The following is a 21,492-nucleotide window of genomic DNA, read 5'->3' on the forward strand; positions in this document are numbered from 1 at the left end:
ACCCTAAATGCAAACTCTAATTTGAAACCCAAACAGGAAACCCTAACCCCCAATCCCAATTTGAAAACCCACCTGGAGACCCTAAATTAAAACCCTAACCCCAACCCTAACCCTAACCCCCATTTTTTAATCTGCTAAAAAAAAAAACAAATAGACAAATGAAATGGTTCCCCCTACTGGTGAATAATTGTTTTACATTTTCCATCAGTCTCCCAACCGGGTGGTTGCTGGTTCCATTCCTGTGTAAGTGTTACGTATTTTCATTGCAACATTCATTCTTCATTTTTACAATATTAAAATGTTGGACTCTTTTAGGACGGCGTGGCGATCCATCAGGACGTTTTCCATCATGACTACTATCTGTGACGTCTTTCCCATTGATGATGAATGGACGATTAGAATGTCGCCCCCTATTGGTGGAAATCCATTCTAGGTTGAACATTAGATGCATGGCTCAGGCCGTGGAGAGCTATATCTCCCAACGTGACAGACAGCTGCTGGTTCGATACACAGTCGGCGTCTCCCGTTGCAGTTTTTCAGAGCTCACACGCAACCTGTACAGAAACCAGGTCCTCCATTGACGATAGGAAGTCAACGTGTTGCTATTTTATCTCAGTGTGTGTGCTGGACGTGTGTGACAGGCTCCTCTGGCTGCTGGCCTTCTCCATGGCGTAGCTGGAGGAGGCCTTGCTGTGGCGGCGGCCGTAGGAGGACGCAGACAAATGGTGGCGTGTGCAAGAGCAGCAGCAGCAGAAGAAGCCATGCATGACCCCCTGGAACATGGGACCGGCGAAGAACATGTAGATCCAAGGGTTACAGCAGCTGTTCAGACTGGCCAGCAACATGGCGATGATGAAGGCGGCGTCTGTCACACAAATACAACAATCACAATCACATTGGAGTGATTTTACATAGCCGCCTTTGAAGGAACACAAAGCGCTTCACCGTGAAGTCAAACCATCATTTATTCAGTCTTCAGTCGCACCCAAACGCTAAAAAGAAACCCTGAATGGAAACGCTAATAGAAACACTAATAGACGGTGCAAATGTAAAAAAAAAAACTAATTTAGAATCAGAATCCCAATTGGAATCTCTAACGCTCATTTGAAACTAGAACTGAAAACTCGAATTTGAAATCCTAATTGCAAACCCAAAATTGAAACCCCAAAACCCTAATTTAAAACCATAATCCTAACCCTTATTTGAACCCCTGAGTGGTAATCCTAACCCTACTCTGAAACCCTAAATTAAAACCCTAACCTTAATCTGAAACCCTAAACAGAAACCCTAACTCTAATCTGAAACCCCAACTGGAAACCCTGAACCCTTATCTGAAAAACCTTAAATGGAAAGCCTAACCCTGACTTGAAACCCTAACCCCAACTGGAAACCCTAATACTCTAACTCTAATCTGAAACTACAACTGGAAACCCTAAACTCTTATCTGAACCCCTAGGTAGAAACCCTAATCCCAATCCTAATTTGAAATCCCAATTCGAAACTCAAATTCAAAACCCTAACCCTAATCTGAAACCCCAACTGGAAAATGCAGAACCCTAATCCGAAAAACCTTAAACGGAAACCGTAAGCCTAACCCTAACCCCAACTGGAACCCTCAACCCTTATCTGACCCTGACACCCTGAACCCTATGTGAAAAACCCTAAAAGGAAAACCTAACCCTAATTTGAAATCTCTCTGGAAACTCTAATTTAAAACCCGAACCCGAACCCTAACCCCTAACCCCAACTGGAAACCCTGAACCCTCATCTGAAAAACCTTAAACGGAAACCCTAACCCTAATCTGAAACCCCAACTGGAAACCCTGAACCATCTGTGAAAAACCCTAAAAGGAAACCCTAACCCTAATTTGAAATCTCACTGGAAACTCTAATTTAAAACCCGAACCCGAACCCGAACCCTAACCCCGAACCCCTAACCCCAACTGGAAACCCTGAACCCTTATCTGAAAAACCTTAAACGGAAACCCTAATTTGAAACCCCAACTGGAAACTCTAATTTACAAGCCTAAACCTTACCCGTATGTGAAACCCTAAGTGCAAACCCGAATTTGAAACCCAAACAGGAAACCCTTACCCTAATCTGCGTCTGCTTAGCGGCATAATTAGCATGCTAACATGGGTTATTGTTACAATAGTCGGTTGAAGCTCATAAACAGCTGCTGTGGTTAGCAAAGCGGCATGAAGGATACGATCCAAAGAAATATGATAAATTCCTGCATGGAAAAGAAATGTTTTGTTATTTATGGAATTGATTACAATTCCAGTTGCGGGAGGCACAGAACAGCAGGGGGGAGTATTCCATAGGGAAGACGGGAAGGAGAATATTTCCACTGCTTTTTGATCCTAATGGGGTGCAAAGAATTTAAAATGTGTTTTTTTGTTTTTTTTTTCTTCTCTCTCCTCCTGAAGGTGCTGACCTCTCGTGTCCATGATGGAGCTTTGACATCCTCAAGTGCCTTCACTTCATTTGGTGCAAACATCAACGTCAGGCTTCCATCAAGCGGAAAAGGCTTTTGATGGAGCCGCTCTCCAGGAGGCAAAATTCCCGTCTTAACGTTTACATTCTCATCGTGCCGCAAATGAAACACTCCTGACTGGATTTCATGCCTCTGTGGAGAGCCCGACTCTTAAGAATGAAGAGGAGGTCCGGTTGAGATCCAAACGGAGGATTACGATGACACCGCCATCATTTATTCCATTAGGAGCGTGCACTATATCAAAGAGGAGAAGTTTAAGCAAACATTGCATGAGTGCACAAAGACCAATTTGGACTTCAGGCTCCGTTGAGCTCATTCAAGTCAACTGCCATACATGGTTTCTCAAAAAAGAGGCTTTCAACTCGGTGGAGCCGACTCAGAAGGTCCGCATGGTCCATCTGCACCAACATATTCCTGGCTGTGAGAGCTTGATATGATATGATGTGATGGTGTGATTATTCCTATTCAATCGGAGATAGGAATGTCAACATGACAAAAGGCTTGGAGTTGTGGCCCTCATTCCAACATGTGATGCGGTCCTGTCGGAAGCATGGAAACGCACTTTGATGAGGGGCCACATTTCCTCTCTGATAACGCTCCTTCGCTCTCGGGAGGAAAGTTACACAATACTTGGAAAATGACAAGAATGTCTTATCTCATGCAAGCGGGGGAATTACTATTATTATAATATATAATAATAATATAATATAATAACCTTCGGTTTTTAGTAGACCTCCATGATAATAATGATAATAATACAAAGCATATTACTACATGGGTTATGTTGATTGGTAGTGATTTTGGTATATAACAATCATTTTTATGCTCTTCTTATATTTAATGTATATGTATATGTATATGTATATGTATATGTATATGTATATGTATATGTATATGTATATGTATATGTATATGTATATGTATATGTATATGTATATGTATATGTATATGTATACGTATACGTATACGTATACGTATACGTATACGTATACGTACTATATGTATATGTATATGTATATGTATATGTATATGTATATGTATATGTATATGTATATGTATATGTATATGTATATGTATATGTATATGTATAGCGTTCTAGCATTCAGTTCACTTGGCGCTGCTCATACACAGAAATATCACAAAAGGTGATTAATCGTGATTAATTCATTAGACAACTGATTAATTTGATGAAATATTGAAAAAATAAATTTAAATCAAAGTTAAGTAAAAGTAATATTTAATAAGTAATCATTTAAATACAACAACAATAATAATTATTATTATTATTAGCATTAATAATACTATGACTACTACTACTAATAATTATTATATTATTATTATGACTATTATTATAACAATAATTATTATTATTATATTATTATTATGACTATTATTATAACAATAATAATAATTATTATTATATTAATAATAATAATAATATTCTAGTGATACTACTACTACTACTACTACTAATAATAATAATTATTATTATTTTAGTAATAATAATAAAAATAATAATTAGCATTATTATTTTATTATCACCAAAATATTATGATTATTATTAATTATTAATAATAATAATTATTATTACTAGAATATTATGATTATTATTAATATAATAATAATAACACAATAATAATTAAAATAATTATTATTATTATTATCATCACTATAATATTATGATTATTATTAATATAATAATAATAACCACAATAATCATTATTATAATTATGATGATAATTATTATTATTATTCGTTAAAAATGAGTGTGACTTACCCTCCCTGGGAGCTGCAGGGTCCCAGGCAGACCACATCTGTACGAAGAAAAACGGTGTCCAGCACACGACGTAGGCCAACACCACCACAAAAGTCATCTTGACGGTGCGGATCTTGGCTTTGGAGATGAGCCTGACGCTGCTGACCCGACACAGGTGGCGGGCGCCCTTCGGTGCCAGAGTCAGGAAGTGCTCCCTCCTGGTCTTGAGGTTGAAATTCTGCCATATTTTCACGCAGATGAGACCGTAGCACACGGCGAGGACGCCCACGGGGAGGATGTAGATGCTGAGGCTCATCCACGTTATGTACGCCCGGGCCCCCCACGGCTGCACAAAGTCCCCCCAGCAGTCATACACGCCGTCCCCGACTTCCCGCAGGGAGAAGATGTACACCTGAGGCGTACTGAATATTAGACTGAGCAGCCAGGACGCGCCCACGCACACGCGGTCCCTGCTTGTGCGCACGGGTCTGAGAGGCTGACACACGGCCAGGCACCTGTCCACGGACATCAACACCAGCATGTAGGTGGACGCAAACATGCCCACCACTTGGGCGTATTTCACCAGCCTGCACAGCACGTCGGGCCCGTAGAACCTGAACGTGATGTCCCAAATGAGCTGCGGGAGCACCTGGAAGACGGCCACCACCAAGTCGGCGATGCTGAGGTGCCTCATGAAGTACAGCATCCGAGACTGGCGGTGATTGGCGGTGCGGACGGCGCACAGGACGCACAGGTTGCCGCTGAGGGCCAGCAGGAGAACCAGAACCAGCACGGCCACCTCCACCTTGGCCACCTCGTCGTTGCGTTTTAAAGCGTTGACACGGGTGGCGTTGGTGGAGTTGGACCATGACGTGTTGTGGGGACGGGGTAAAAAGTCCTCCATGTCGGGTCAAAAGGGGTCACATCGTGGATGTGGGGAAACTGCAGGGAAACAAAAAGTAGCAATTTGATTGAAACGACGGCTTAAACAACACGTTCGATTTCAGGTCTGAGCTTACCTTTGATGGGGATGATCGCACACGCGTGTCCTCGTGTCGGACTGAGCCAAGTCTGCTTCATGGAGGGGCTTTATGACACGCAGACTCCCCTCCCCTTGTCTTCTTCTGTGGGAAAGCGCGCTGCTCTCTTTCATCTATCCACTATGCTTCCACTCTACCAATACCAGCACTCATCAGTGGAAAGCATTTCCTTTATGACCCCCCTACCGGCCACCCCCCCCCACCGACACAACCCACTCAATTTGTGTCTATTTGTGTCACACAAGTGTAAAAAGAAGTTAGCCAATGTTTATTTACTTAAACCAAAAGAGGATCATTGGAGGCTAGTATTTACATTTTATATAACAATCTCATGGCGGCACGGTGATCGAGTGGTTAGCGCGCATACCTCACAGCTAGGAGACCAGGGTTCAATTCCACCCTCGGCCATCTCTGTGTGGAGTTTGCATGTTCTCCCCGTGCATGCGTGGGTTTCCCCCGGTACTCCGGTTTCCTCCCACATTCCAAAAACATGCTAGGTTAATTAGCGACTCCAAATTGTCCATAGGTATGAATGTGAGTGTGAATGGTTGTTTGTCTATATGTGCCCTGTGATTGGCTGGCCACCAGTCCAGGGTGTAAGACAGCTGGGATAGGCTCCAGCACCCCCGCGACCCTCGTGAGGAAAAAGCATGAATGAATGAATAACAATCTATTATTTACAATAATAATGTGGAGAGCATGAGAAAGTGGAAAGCAAATCATATGTCTGTGTGAAGCCATTTAAAGCGCATGCAACAGGTAGATTACAACACCGCTGACCGTTACTTCAGTTGCTTCCACTGCTAACTTGTGGAGTAGGTTGCCTACAGCCGCAGCTGTGAATGCCAATGTTTTCTAACCCCAGCAGTTATTTGCTTTATAATCCACGCACACGGTGACTACAGGAGATAACAGATCAGAGGTGTCTTCACGTTGTTTAGTTGGCCATATTGTACTGAGCAGCCAGGACAGAAGTCGTATGTAGCGTGTGTTCAATGGTCTTAATGGTCACTGGTAGTCTTTTTCTTTTGACTTTAACACAAATAGACACACCAAAAAGCCAAAGAAAAAGCAAAACAAACTTCTCCGTTATACTTTGTGTGTATGCTAGCAGCCCCGCCTCTACCCACTGAGACAAATAAGAGACCATATGACCAACAAAAGGGCTCACTCCATTCATGCCGTTGTTCTATGGGACAAAACCAATTTCCCTGAGGGATTCCCAAAGGGATTAATAAAGTCTGTCTGTCGGAATGTGTTTGGTGATAACATTTTTTGGCCGTCTGGAACGGATTAATTGGCTTTACGTGATTCCTTACGAATATTTGCTTTGGTTAGAGTCTGCTTTGGTTTGAGTCGGACCTTTTGGAACAGATTCACGATGTTGACCGAGGCACCAACCAGTCTAACATTCGTCTCCCACACACTGCTAGCTTGGTTTACACCACATTGCACAACCCTTATGCATCTACCGAGCTAACTAGTTAGCCTCCAATGTATTCATTCTAAACCTGAGAATGAGCTTGACACTGAGGTATGAAGTCAATAATGTACCACTTCCACACCGAATGAGAGGATACCTTTTTTTTTCCACTGTCATGTTGAACTACAAGAGCATCATCAATGTAACATCACTGCCGCCTAGCGAACGGAATATTACACATGACAATATTGATTGATTTATTGATTATCATCCCAGACGTAGCGCCCGAGCGAAATCTCATCACAATGTAATCTCACGAGATCTCGACAGCCCTGCTCGACACAAATACAGCGTTAGCAGCCTAAGCTGAAGCATGTGTGGAGTCATGTTAGCGTAACTCGCACAAAGCTTCGAGTGCCAAAACAAAACAGACAGAGTCCTTCACTCAGGCATGCTGTGTGTGTGTGTGTGGATGTGCCGTGGATTGTTTACATGGCCGCATGTATTGTCCGCTACGCTGCAGTATTGTGTAACGTTTACTCCACTACGGCAAAACATCTGACTTCTATTAGAGCTGAAGCCCTCAAAGCCAAACGTTTAATCTACGAAGAGTAAATATGGTGTAAGAGGCTAAACTAGAAGCAAAAATAATAATATTTACTGAGACACTTTTTCATCACTTACATTAAACTTGACTACCAGCAATAAAGCACACTGTAAAGCGTACTGTATATCTACTCAGGAGACCATATGAAAAAAGTCAGTCAGTGTTGCGGAGTCATGAGACACTCAAAACGAGACCAGGCCAGATCTGAACATTGCTTTTAAGAAAAATACAACTAAAAAATATAAATAAATACATGACAATACAATGATGATCTGAAAAATCTTAAGTAAGTTTGATCAAATGTAGATTTATTATAGCTTGGACATTTACTTCGACATCCAATCCTGCCTGGCACGTGGTCATTTAAATTTAACGATGGCGTAGCTCACCGTCTGATTGGCTTTTGCCTGCACTTGTCCTGCAAAACAGATTTTATTAAAACAAGAAAGCACGTTTTAATCTGGAAAGGTCCTGGATTCACATGTTAGGCTGTGTCCTTGTCAATGTAACATTACTGACACCTAGTGACCAGGGTGGAATACTACATATCATTACAATAAATGCTTCATTTAGGCCAAAAATACATCAAATTCAATTTTTTTAATTAATTAAAGATTGTAGTCAACCATGCTGGAGCCTATCCCAGCTGTCATCGGACCATTCACACTCACATTCATACCTATGGACAATTTGGAGTCGCTAATTAACCTAGCATGTTTTTGGAATGTGGGAGGAAACTCCACACAGACATGGCCGAGGGTGGAATTGAACCCTGGTTTCCTAGCTCTGAGGTCTGCGTGCTAACCACTCGACCACCGTGCAGCCTAGTGATGATTTATGAAATAATATAAAAAAATAATAAAAATAACAAAAAGCGTTCTCGAGGGATGACTAAGGGATGACTGAATTCATGTTTCCACCACAGAACCCCAGCTCCCCAGTGCCGGCAGCACTCATGCAGTCCCAGTCCATCAAGTGGCACCGCTATGCTAGTATCTTGAAGCTCACTTTTATTCCCAGGTACTTGGACAATACGCTACTATAAGGATGTTGAGTTTATATTCTAAGCTGTCTCTTTTTAGCTGTTTGGATATCTTTAGAAAGTATGAGAAATACAGGAGAAAGACGTGTGTTCATGTCTCACGTAAGGATTACGGATGACGGACAATATTCCAATGGAAGTTCACCCTGGATAAACATTGTTCACATCCTGTTTGTCAAAAGGTGCACTTCTTGTTTTGAGTTCTAATTTTCTGTTTTTGTAATGAAAGAGCAGAGCCAAGATGGAGACTAAGCAGAGCATTATGGGTCGTGTCATGTGATGACAGCGTTCTTACGTGATAAGCAAAGAAGCCAGAAAAGCAAGCGCCCGTAATAAGAGCGCGTTATGTTTTCTTAACTCATTCACCTCAGACGCTCGCCTTCGGTTTTCCCACATGCGGCCTTTAAGCAGCTCTTGGGTGAATGATAGCGTATTTTCAGACCTTTCCTGTTCCGCTATTTAAAGGCCGGATTGTTACTACAGTACATTTACACAGAATGAAAGCTTTTATTTCAATATGTTTACCTTCTAGGAGGGCAGACAGAGTCTGGTGGACATGTTGGCCTTACAGTGAAACAGAATTAACACCCAAATTAGTGACTTGACTTGGATTACTGCTGTGATTTACAGTACATGAAATATACTACATGAAATATAATGCACAATGTCCGCACTTAATTGATTCAAAAAATAGAAATATTGATTTATTAAAGATTCTTTCATTATTATTTTATTTATTTAGAAATAAACAATTGCCATCATTTGACGATATACAGTATGTCATTGTTTCATTGAATATTCTTGAAATAATATGGCAATAATAATAAAATGCCAAAATACAGAAAATATTTTTTTAGTTATTGTCATCATTTTGTATTTTTTTAAAGATTTTTTAAATTTTAAATATATTGTATTTAAAATATATTACAATATTTATAATTATTCTAAATGTTTTTTGTTTTTACAAAAGGTGTTTCATTGGCCAGCCAGGCTATAATAATGCTACAATAATAAAATTAAAAGAAAAATACAGAAAATATTTTTTTAATTATTATCATCATTTTGAAGTTTTGTAAAGATTTTTAAAAATTTGAAATATATTTGATTTAAAATATATATATACATATTATAATTATTAAAAAATGTTTTAACAAAAGTGTTTCATTGGCTAGCCAGGCTATAATATGGCTACAAAACAAAATAAAAAACCCTGAAAATATATTATTATATTAATATTAAATATATTATTATTATTATATATTATTTTAGATTTTTGTAAATATGTTTTTAATTTAAAATATATTTTACTTACAATATATTTAAATATTCATGATTATTGCCATTATTATTTTCATTGGCTAGCCAGGCTATAATATGGCTAAAATAACAAAATTCATAAAATATATTTAAGATTTATTTTTTAGCTATAATGATAATTTTAGATTTTTTAAATATTTTTTACATTTAAAATATATTTAAAAAAATTTAATAATCAAATTAATAATCATATATTTTAAGGAATCATTAATGATTAATTTAAGAATTGTATATCATATTGTTTTATGGATTTCTGCTAAAGGTTGAACGGACAAAAATTCCTGAAAATCCGGCGTGACCTCGGTGACCTCAGTGACCTCAGTGAAGGTATTGGAGGACTGGTGCGCTACTGGGACTACTTGGACTGGTGGGACTGGTGGGACCACTGAGGCAAGCGTCTCAGTGTGCATGCTGGCCAAACGTCTATGATGTGTATTTGTGTCACTTGGCAGCTGCAGCATCATTCCCAGGCCGGCTGGGATGGAAGTCACATCGGCTTTTCCGAGAAGGAGTCAGGAAAAGGCAGCGAGGTCAGGAAGCGCTGGAAAGTTCCACGCGGGACCGCCAGCGGGCAGCGGGCGCTGAGGGGACGGCAAAGAACATGTTGGAAATCACTTCACACAAAGGAGAAACTCAACATTCCGGACGGGCAACTTTTGTTTTTTCCTGTTTTGACATTTTTTCCAACTTCACTGACGTGTTGAGTGTTTGTTTGACTTCCCGTCTTTCTTTGTTCCGCCACCTCTCGGACTTTCACCTGAACGACAGCGCCGTCGTTCCCTGGACGATTACGGAATTCTCATTCTTACGCACAAATCACATCAACTGTGACCTTTTTCTTTGGCTTTTTTTCTATGGTATTCCCTGTAAGAGTCCGTTCCCCCCCCCCCCCCCCAACACAACAGCAACACGTAACAACAAAGAAACAAGATGGTGTATCCTCCAAGATGGTGTTACGTATCCTAGCAACGTTTTCCATCAGTGCCATCATTCCATTCCTCCACCCCTCCATACCTCCATCCATCACTCCACGCCTCCATCACTCCGTTCCTTCATCCCTTCATCCCTGCACCATCCCTCCATCACTCCATCACTCCATGCCTTCATCCATTCATGCCTCCATCACTCCATTCCTTCACCCCTCCATACCTCCATACCTCCATCCATCACTCCACTCCTCCATCACTCTGTTCCTTCATCCCTTCATCCCTGCACCATCCTTACATCACTCCATTCCTCCATGCCTTTATTCCTCCACCCCTCCATACCTCCATCCATCACTCCACGCCTCCATCACTCCGTTCCTTCATCCCTTCATCCCTGCACCATCCCTCCATCACTCCATCACTCCATCACTCCATCACTCCATCACTCCATCACTCCATGCCTCCATACCTCCATCCATCACTCCACTCCTCCATCACTCTGTTCCTTCATCCCTTCATCCCTGCACCATCCCTACATCACTCCATTCCTCCATGCCTCCATCACTCCACTCCTCCATGCCTTTATCCCTCCATACCTCCATCCCTTCATCCCTTCATCCCTGCACCATCCCTACATCACTCCATCCCTCCATGCCGCCATCACTCCATCCCCTCATCCCTTCATGCCTCCATCACTCCAGACCTCCATCCATCACTCCACGCCTCCATCACTCCGTTCCTTCATCCCTTCATCCCTGCACCATCCCTCCATCCCTCCATGCCTCCATCACTCCATGCCTTCATCCCTTCATGCCTCCATCACTCCATTCCTTCACCCCTCCATACCTCCATCCCTCCATCCATCACTCCACTCCTCCATCACTCTGTTCCTTCATCCCTTCATCTCTGCACCATCCCTACATCACTCCATTCCTCCATGCCTCCATCACTCCATTCCTCCATGCCTTCATCCCTCCATACCTCCATCTCTTCATCCCTGCACCATCCCTACATTACTCCATCCCTCCATGCCTTCATCCCTCCATGCCTCCATCGGTCCATACCTCCATCCATCACTCCATACCTCCATCACTCCGTTCCTTCATTCCTTCATCCCTGCACCATCCCTACATCACTCCATCCCTCCATGCCTCCATCATTCCCTTCCTTCATCCCTTCATCCCTGCACCATCTCTCCATCACTCCATGCTTTCATCACTTCATGCCTCCATCCTCCATGTCTCCATCCTTCCATCTATCCACATCTCCATCCCTCCGTCACTCCATCACTCCATCCCTCCATGCCTTCATGCCTCCATCCCTCCATCACTCCATCACTCTATCCTTCCATCTATCTATGCCTCCATCCCTCCATCACTCCATGCCTCCATCCCTTCATCCATGCACCATCCTTCCATGTCTCCATCCTTCCGCGCCTCCATCCCTTCATCACTCCATCCCTCCATCACTCCATGCCTCCATCCCTTCATCCCTCCATGCCTTCATCCCTGCATCTCTGCATCATCCCTCCATGTCTCCATCCTTCAATCACTCAATGCTTCCATCCCTCCACGCCTCCATCCCTCCATCTCTGCATGCCTCCAGGCTGGCTCTCACGGTGTCCTTTCCAAATATCCGCCTTCATGCCTTCAAACAAACAAACATGGTCCATTTGTCCACAGTTAGGATAGGAAGAGACCAATCTAAGGCGGAAACAATAACACGAGGCCGGAAGGTGAAAGGTGGTCATGGCAGGACGATGGAACGCTCCCAAATCAACGGCATCCATTTTTATATGCTCAAAAATGGCCAATTATGATATGTACTACTTTATATTGCTGCTTGAACTTCAACTTTAATCTCTTAAAGTTTTTTTCCTACTGAATACATTTTTCAATTTACGAGAATAGAGAATCATTTACAATTTCTTTACAATTTAGTATGACAATTTTGTTGTAAATTTATGACTTTATTATCAGAAATATATTACTTTTTTTCCTTGTGAATTTGACTATTTTTTCTTGTGAATAAAGTCATACATTTACAAGAATAAATTTACGTGAATTAACATCATAAATTTACAACTTTATTCTTGCAAATGTACACATTTACTCATGTGAATATGTGACTTTTTCTTGAATATTTACAACTTTATTGTAAATTTCAGACTTTTTTTTCTAAATTGGAATTTGTGACTAGAGTAGTAGATTTACAACTTTACCCTCGTAAAATGTACAAATTAATTCAAGGAAATAAATGACTTTTTTCTTGAATATAAACAATGTTATTCTTGTAAATTTAACACTTTTTTTCCTCATACATATATGATTTATTTTTCTTGTAAATTTGAATGTGTTTTTTGTGAATATAGTCGTAATTTCAAACTTTATCCTCATAAATGTATTTATTTAAATTAATTCAAGTAAATGTGATTTTTTTTCTTGAATATAAACAATGTTATTATTTTAAATTTAAGACTTTTTCCTCATAAATGTAGGACTTTTTCTCCTTGACTTTGAATTTGACTTTTTTTTCTTGTGAATAAAGTTGGTAATTTATAAGAATCTTGAATTTACGACTTTATTCTTGTAAATGTATAACTTTGTTCCTGGTAAATGTACAACTTTACTCCTGTAAATGTATGACTTCATCTGGTAAATGTATTCATTCTCATAATAATAATGAATTGTCACATGATTTATTTTTCAGAGTGGTGCTAACAAGTTAGCAATGTTAGCATGTTAGTTTTTGCTTGCGGTGGCTTTACTTATCTTATCTTAGCTTAGCGTTGCCGCGGACAGGGCACCTTGACCGTTGATGGAAACCTTGGAAAGGTGAAATATTTACAGGCTGGCTGGGCTTTTCCACCGGATTAGCATTGTTTAGCTCTAATTCCATTCTCCATGCTCGGCTTGTTATTATTTGTGACGTCTTGGCAAGGACCTCCATGGTGACCGAGGCTAAGAAAGCCTTCCAAGACGTCTAAATGGTCTTTTTGGAGGAGTCTTGCAGATATACGCAATGATAAACACGCTGCTTTTGACGCAGGGCTTCCATCTACCGAGGACGTTGGACACACGACACACACGGCGTTCACATGTAACACATCCCGTCACCAATGTGGGAAAGAGATCCCACATCTGCGTCTCATCCAGCGATACTTGATAGCCATGAAATCCACGCTCTGGGCACAATCGTTGGAGCCACTCATGAGATTTTTACAAGAGTTTTTGGTCCTTATCCAATCTCCGTGTGTGCGGCGGCCCTCCTGGCCATTTACATAACACAGCCACAGGCTCCGCTGGGAAATCACAGCCGGAGATAATGCTAGCATGATGTCAAAACACAGAAAAACACGCGGCCTTCCTCCCCGAGCCTGGAAACACGCTGGAAGCGCTCTCAGATACTCTCTTGCTCCGAAGCTAAACTGGTGGCTGGCGGACAATCGAATCGTATAAAATGCAGGTTGGACAACATTTCATCATGTATGTATCAACATTTCAAAAGATGGCAACTTTAAGAAAAATATCCATTTGCTTGGTTTCACTTCAAGAAAACTACAAAACATGTAAATAAACTAAAATAAATAAAAATTACTCCTAAATGTGTCAGAAAAAATACAAAGAAATTAGTTTAAATACACATTTTACATAAAAAAAAGTAAATTACTTAAATAAAAGTACAAAAAAATAAATTACTTAAATAAAAGTACAAAAAATAAAAATTACTTAAAAGTGTAAAAAAATAAAGATTTAATCCAGAATAATGACTTAATAATAATACTAATAATAAAAATACTACTAATAATAACTACCTAAAAATGATATACGTTAAATAAAAAAAGACTTAAAAGTGTATAAAAATGATTAAAAAAAGAAAAATAACTTCAATAAAAGCTTAAAAATCGTAGGAATATATTCAAAATGAAAAGAACATCAATAACGTTAATAGGATTTACAGAAAGTGTGCAATAAGTACTTAAACAAACGTATGCTGCCATACTTTTATTTGGGTTTTGGGAATAATTAAAACCATGTAAAGTAATAAATTAATCTTTATTGTTAAAAAAAAACAAGAACAAAAACGTAGAGTACTTTTCTGCTCTAATGTCTATGTCTAATGTCGCCATCTTGCGGGCAAGATTATAATTGCAGCAATATAGCATTACGGAATGAAAAAAGGAACACATTAAAAAGTATATACTGTATAAATACTGCATTTCTTCAACCGTTTTTGACCTAATTTGTATTTGTACAGGTTTTTATTTTTGTATTGCATTTTCATTAAATAGGAAATAATTTCATTGCATTTATCTCCAGGAAATATTAACAAAATGTATCTTAGAGTATTAAAATGTATACTTAAAAAATACCAATCGCAGTATTTAATGCTATACAATACTTTATCTATTAGTATATACATTACTTGAAATAATTTTTTAAAAATTGCATTTTATGTAATACATTCAATATATTATACATATGAACAAAATACTAATGAAAATATACAATTAATAAAATAAATCCATAAAAATAGAAAATAAATTGTGCATAAGTGCATTTATAGTGTTATATCATGCAACTATTATTATACTGTACATACAAAATATTTGAATTATCTAAACAAATAATTCAAATACATCCATGTATATAAACTAAATGAAATAGTGCATTATTCCAGTGATAATAAACATATGAATAATAGTAAAAAAAGTTGAAGACACATAAGACATTGGCATATTCTTTAATGACTGCTTGTGCAAGGATAAACATAATAAAAATCTACAGACAAGAGATGATAATAGTATATCCTGTTGCTATCATACAGCTAGTTCTTATGCATACAAGTCATGATGCAGCATCCAATGAGGAGATATCATACAGTACATCTTTTGGTGATGGGGGGTGTGTGAGGAGACCACGTAGACGCGGATGAAGCGCCACCGGTGTGCTATCATCGCCTTTCTAGTAGAAAATGAACAAAACGACCCCCATCCCGACCATCGTGTGACCTTACGTGTGACCTTAAGTGCTTCATGACGTCATACTTGAAGATGCCGACGACTGCATTTGATTTGTAGGTCAAAGTAACATGGACTGATGTGTGCAACCAAGCCTTTCTGTTCTCCTCTCGGCACCGGAGAGAAGGTTGTGCTTGGTCAGGGCATCCAATGGTGGCCAAGCATGCTGTTGGCCACCATTAGCTCAGATGCTAAAGCAACTTCTGGCCTTCTTTGTGCTTTAGTCCTTAAACCAGTCCAGTAAACCAGGAAGTGAGCGTGTCTGTGGGTTCCTCGCCTGGCTTTCTGGGGGGGCAGTAGTAGCTCAAGGATGGCGGGGGGGTAAGTACCAAAAAGGTTGTTTTATTTAAACACCCACAGTGTGAACAGTAAACAAATGAAGTACTTTATAGCGTACCGTACCGTTGAAAATGTGGCAAAACTTGCCATGGTATCAATTAAATGTGCAGTTTGCATGTAAAATGATTTAAGAAACATTAAAGTACTATTTATTTTATGGGAGCCTCCATTATTAATGTAGTAATTCTATTCAAGGTGATTACATTTGTAACATTTCAAAAAATTTAGCTGCCGTCCAAGTTGATGCCGCTGCGATATTTCCTACCGCCACTAGAGGGAAACAAATTTCAAATCCCTTTAACAGTTTGTATTTCGCTCGTGGACCCGCCCCTTTCTGTTAAGCCCCACCTCCCCCCTTGCGCCAAGCAGCCATTGTTTATTAGCCTCACTACTGTATGTACTTGCTAGTGTGCTTTCACTCCATGAAATAGTTCCACACTTCGACTTGGAAGGAGTCACAGACTGCAGTACCAGCATATTTGTACCTTACTAACGGTAATGAGGATGTCCCACTAGTATTTTCCAGTACTTCGGTATCAATAAATGGACTCTTAAAAGAGTTAGCAACTATGCTAATTAAGTGTGGGCGGATTGATCCATATAGTGATAGAGTACTATCAGTATCGGATCGCTACGTGATGTGTTATGTTGTTATTCAAATAAACTGTATATATTTATACACGATTTCATAGTAGGTTTAGCTCTTTACCTATTTTACAACTAACAATTGTATGCACTAAACAGGACTCATTGAATTATTTTGTTGCTATAGTTGGTCCCGTTGTGTTGTTATTAGAGATGCACGATATCTTTTTTCAAACTGATACTGATCTCAAGACACATAACTTTTTTATATCTACATTTAAAAAAATGTAGATGGAAGAGTAGTTTGTGCACAACTGGAGCTAAGAAGGACTGGAATGAATTAGGATTTGACTCTGTTGATTTGTCCTAATCAGACATGACTACTACCACATCACTACTATCAGCAGAAGAAGAGTACAGAAGGGGAGGAGCCACTGGGTGTGGCCCAGAAAGGTGCACTGTATTCGGGCACACGTCCCGAGCAGTCGCAGTGCCTTTCAGGTGGCTGATAAGTTTTTTTCCCTCTCTATGAGTGAATGTTTGTTTACAAGTGAGCTCAGGGGAGGTTAGGACAGGCAGGAGAGAAAAAGGAGCACTCGATTTGCTCACCTGCATACTACGGGTAATTTAGCCTCATTTAAATGATCGGTTATCTGAGTTATTTTTAATGTGATTGGATTTTGATTGGATCTGTATGACATAATTCCCTGATATCGTGCACCCCTACTTGTTATATATTGTGAAATAGTTTGTGTTGTGTTTTACTCGTATCATAAAAAGCAAACTCATTCAATAATTTTGAAATATTTCAAGTAAAAAGTATCAGCATCAGTAAGACTGGCGCTGTACTAACTTGGTATCGCACCGATACCAACATATGCAAGTGGTCCGCCCCTACTGCTATAATAAGGAAGTGTCGTGTATGACTGGAGAATTTACAAGCCAACTACAGACTTGGTGCTGCCAGAGTGAAGGCCATCAGACGGAGGTTTTTCGCTGCTACATGTTACCCTGTTTGTCTGAGGAGGACGAGGACGTGGACGGGGACGGGGAAGGCGCTTTGGGGAAAACCCTGTCAGTGGGTGTCATGCCCGGACTTCCCAGACCTGACGAACTGGAGCTACTGGAACGGTGCGGCCCCTGTCCCTGCGTGAGCACGGGAGCCGGTCGCACCGGTCTGACGGGCGGCGGCCTGACGGGCGCGTTGGGCCTCCGCACCGCCAGAGCGGGTTTAAAGGTAGTCATTGTTTCAGAGGAAGAGCTGCTGCTGCTCCGCCGTTGGGCTGCGTCGGGGTCTCTGATGACCATGGTGTGCAGGGGGCTGCCGGGTACCTCCTGACCCCCGCCGCCCCCACCAGCGCAGGGGTGTTTTAGTGGCTCCAGCGTGTCCAGGACCACATCCGGAGCGTGTTTGGCGACGTTCTGTCTCTCCAGCTCACGCAGCTCATGGAGGGCCGTGTTCATTGTTTTCTCTATGTCCTGACAGACACAGCAGAGGGGAAAATTAATACAAAAATTATGTGTCAAAAAAAAAAAGTGACGTGAAAGTGGACATGGTAAAATGCTCAGAAAGTGGAGAAGCCTGCATATTAGCATGCTAACATTAGCATACTACCATTTTTAGCCATTTTCACAAGGACATACTTATATAAACACTTGGTCCTATTATACTAGGTTTTGCATGCTAATTCTAACATGCATTGCTAGTATGCTAGCATTAGCAAGTAACATTTTTAACCATTTTCATTGATGTCATTAATCGATAGGTACTCAGTGCTATGTTAATGTTAGCATGCTAATGTTAGCATACTAATTGCATGTGTAAATAATACGGTTGTCAACGGCAACGGACCTCTGCGAGCGCTTCCGCTTCCAGGGTCTTGTGGTCTCCCACGCTGGCATGCCGAGCCATGCCGGGAGACGATCGCTGAAAAGTGGAGAGATGCCGTTTCTCCGGACTGTCCGTCGGGCCCCTGCTGACGGCTATTTTATGAGGGCTACAGGGCCGAGGCGCCACCTTCGGGGGCTGGTCAGAGGCATGTCTGGTGGGGCTGTGGCCGTCACCGTTCCTGTGGCGTTGGAGCGGAGCGCCCTCTGAACGCACTCTCATCCTAGAAGGAGGTTTCAGGAGATCGGTCGGACGTCCGAGAGGAATCAAACAATGAATCAAAGTTATACCTTCCCAAAGCGGCTCCAAAGCGGTGCTCCAGAGGATGTTCAGACAGAGCCTGGTGCTCGTGCCTGGATGAGGATCGCTCATCGTGGTATCCGCTGCTGGCCTCGCTGTCAGTCCTCTGGATGCTGTCAGTGAACGCATCATCCCTTCATCAGAAAACAAAACATGTTTTCAATACTTGAGTTACAGACATCTAGCGCGGTGCATTGACGTGTGGCTTACATGTCCTGCACCACGATGTACTGGTGTGGGATTAGACCGTCCACACCGTTATGTCGTCCCTCCCACCAGTCCTCAGAAGCCCGCAGGTAGAGTAAGAGTGAGGCTCCCTTCTTGAAGGAAAGCTCCCTGGGGCTTCGACCAACGTAGTCAAACTTAGCGATGGCCTCGATCTGCTCCAGCTCTGGACCGAGAAAAACGAAAAGTGAGTTGTCATCTGATGACTTGATGAGGCTGCAATCACGCTTGGCTTTGCTAGTGCTTCTGATACTTTTACAAGAATATAGTACAGAATATAGTACAGAATATAGAATATAGTACATATACGTATTTAGCTTTTTCCTGAAAAAATGACTTCTATAATGTCTGTTTTTCCTTTACTTGTAAAATGATGTATTTTGTCATGTAATATGACACATGTTACTGCACAATTTAAACTTGTACAGTATATATCATGTACTTTTACAGTAGTACAATGTTTATAGTTAATAATATTCTGGTAAGATTGCAAATGTGTCGTCAGGTCCAAATAAGACGTGATTAGCGTGACTCACCATCATCGCTGGTGTTGGGTCCAGTACCGTTGTCCACCTCATCAAGAGCGCCGGCGTCGCTGTGGGGGCTCTCACTGTGTGGAATAATAATAATAAAAATATATAATAATAATAATAACAACAACAACAACAATAATAATAATAATAATATGGATAATAGAGGAGCTCCATCACAATATTGTCACGTGGTTATATGATTCCGGCTATGAAGTAACGGTACACATGAATAGTATGTACAATAAGTACGATATATCCAAATGTGAATTGAAGTACTCTACTATACGTTTGCTTTAACTCACCAGTATTCCTCGCCTCCAGCCATGCACTTCTCATACACAGGTCCCTGCATTTCACGCTGGCTTGGGAATATGGCCTCATGGTGGACGATAATGGTCTTAATGACCTCGTTAACGTGCGCCTGGCAAGCCACGGGATCCTGGTCCTCGGGTATGGGCATCAGCGTGGGGCCGAAGCAGATAGCCAGATTGTAGGAGTCCATCATGTTTTCGTCACTGTACTGGGAGAGACTGCAGGGAAGGACGAGATTAGGACACCCACCCAAGAAGCCCGCTCGCTGTGAGGCGTCTTACTGGTTTAGGAAGGCAAACAGGTATCTCAGGACCACCACCACGGGCTGCTGGAGGGTGGCAATGATCTGCTGAAGGTGGTGAGCTCTGTCTGAACCGAAGTCCAGTTCTGGAATATAACATCAACAAAGAGCGGTCAGAATGGAACTGCTAAAATCAGTGAGTGAAGGGCCACAATATGGGCCATAACCCGCACAGAGAGCTTTCTAGATCTTCCAGAATCTGCACCTATCCCAGCTGGATTTCTTTGTATTTCCAAAACAGTCTGTTTTATTTTATTCCACCCATTCTGCGGTGATTGGTCACACTCAGCTTGTACAGCTAACAACTTTTACCCAGGCATGCCCATATAAGGAAGGTGAAGCCTTCAGAGCAATCTCAAACTTCTTTCAGGGCTCACTTCCAAATGCACAACCCTCATTAGTAAAACGTAAAAATTAGTAAAAATTAGTAAAAATTAGTAAAAATTAGTAAAAATTAGTAAAAATTAGTAAAAATTAGTAAAAATTAGTAAAAATTAGTAAAAATTAGTAAAAGCAAAATATGCCCCATTTTAATCAACCGAGCTAACTAGTTAGCCTCCATTGAACTTAAACTTAATAGGCTTGAAACAGAGTGGCAAAGAAGGACTAAGTATGAAGCCAAGAATGTACCACTTCCACACGGAATGGGAGGAGACATATTTTCACTATGTTATGTTGGACTACAAGGACATTGTCATTGAAACATTACTGCCACCTAGTGAACACAATATTACACGCAAGTTGTCTTTCAGTAATTACACACAACAACAAGAAGCTATAGTAAACCACAAAACGTTTACTAATCCACTAAAAGGATGTTCCAATCACACATAGAAAACATAACCCCTTTTACTAGAGAGCCAGTGCTCCACGAGGTTTTCCTGGATCATGACTCACTGGTCGTAGATATGAGGTCAAGGAAGCGCTCTTTCGGGAACAGTGGCTTCTCCAAACCCCTGAAGTAGAGCTTCAGAACGCCCGCCACAGAGTTGATGTCATGGTCAGTCTGATCGTCCACCAGTGGATCCTCTCCTACACACACACACACACACACACACACACACACACACACACACACACACACACACACACGCCATCATTCGTCTTAGTGTTTAACATTGTCAGTGTTAGCACATGTATTATTAGTGTAGTACATCATTACGTCATTAATATGTCATTATGCATCTATAATGATACACCATGTCTGTGTATTCATGTAACACACTGGCTTGCTCAGACAGCAAAGTAGATTGGAGTGGAATGGAGGGACGGGAGGACTAACCTCTTTCAAATGCATTCTTAATGTCGTTGACTTCCACTTGGGATCCCGGGACTCGGAATATACCTTGTTGTTGAAGACCTGTGGACAAATACGAGATA

At 41.0% G+C, this 21,492-nt stretch overlaps 2 protein-coding genes across 6 annotated transcripts in view; both read right to left on the reverse strand.

The window, feature by feature from the left end:
• Nucleotides 1-172: 172 nt before the first annotated feature.
• LOC131128318 (isotocin receptor-like) lies at nucleotides 173-5,361 on the reverse strand. The gene is made up of 3 exons (XM_058071045.1): nucleotides 5,274-5,361; nucleotides 4,276-5,196; nucleotides 173-865 (listed from the first exon to the last, which is right to left on the reverse strand). The coding sequence occupies exons 2-3, from the start codon at nucleotides 5,156-5,158 to the stop codon at nucleotides 603-605; spliced, it is 1,146 nt and encodes a 381-aa protein (XP_057927028.1). The 5' UTR covers nucleotides 5,159-5,196; nucleotides 5,274-5,361; the 3' UTR covers nucleotides 173-602.
• A 9,987-nt stretch (nucleotides 5,362-15,348) lies between these two features.
• LOC131123741 (SLIT-ROBO Rho GTPase-activating protein 3-like) overlaps nucleotides 15,349-21,492 on the reverse strand; it is a 35,790-nt gene continuing 29,646 nt past the window's right edge. For 4 of the 5 annotated variants that reach the window (XM_058065493.1, XM_058065519.1, XM_058065502.1 and 1 more), the window contains exons 14-22: nucleotides 21,395-21,472; nucleotides 21,010-21,144; nucleotides 20,093-20,198; nucleotides 19,802-20,029; nucleotides 19,503-19,576; nucleotides 18,952-19,132; nucleotides 18,732-18,875; nucleotides 18,406-18,664; nucleotides 15,349-18,032 (exon numbers count right to left, since the gene is read on the reverse strand). In XM_058065493.1, the coding sequence (XP_057921476.1) occupies nucleotides 17,553-18,032; nucleotides 18,406-18,664; nucleotides 18,732-18,875; nucleotides 18,952-19,132; nucleotides 19,503-19,576; nucleotides 19,802-20,029; nucleotides 20,093-20,198; nucleotides 21,010-21,144; nucleotides 21,395-21,472 (1,685 nt within the window). In that variant the 3' untranslated portion in view covers nucleotides 15,349-17,552. Of the gene's footprint in view, nucleotides 18,033-18,405; nucleotides 18,665-18,731; nucleotides 18,876-18,951; nucleotides 19,133-19,502; nucleotides 19,577-19,801; nucleotides 20,030-20,092; nucleotides 20,199-21,009; nucleotides 21,145-21,393; nucleotides 21,473-21,492 lie in introns of those variants that run through there. The other variant, XR_009128864.1, reaches the window with a different exon arrangement.

This window comes from Doryrhamphus excisus, chromosome 1, assembly GCF_030265055.1.
Source record: "Doryrhamphus excisus isolate RoL2022-K1 chromosome 1, RoL_Dexc_1.0, whole genome shotgun sequence".
NCBI classification, from domain to species: domain Eukaryota; kingdom Metazoa; phylum Chordata; class Actinopteri; order Syngnathiformes; family Syngnathidae; genus Doryrhamphus; species Doryrhamphus excisus.

Coding starts and splice junctions, on each gene's coding strand:
- LOC131128318 (XM_058071045.1), bottom strand. CDS start 5,158: ATGGAGGACTTTTTACCCCGTCCCCACAACACGTCATGGTCCAACTCC. Junction 866..4,275: donor CCCTGCAGCTCCCAGGGAGG/GTAAGTCACACT, acceptor TTTGTGTGACAG/ACGCCGCCTTCATCATCGCC.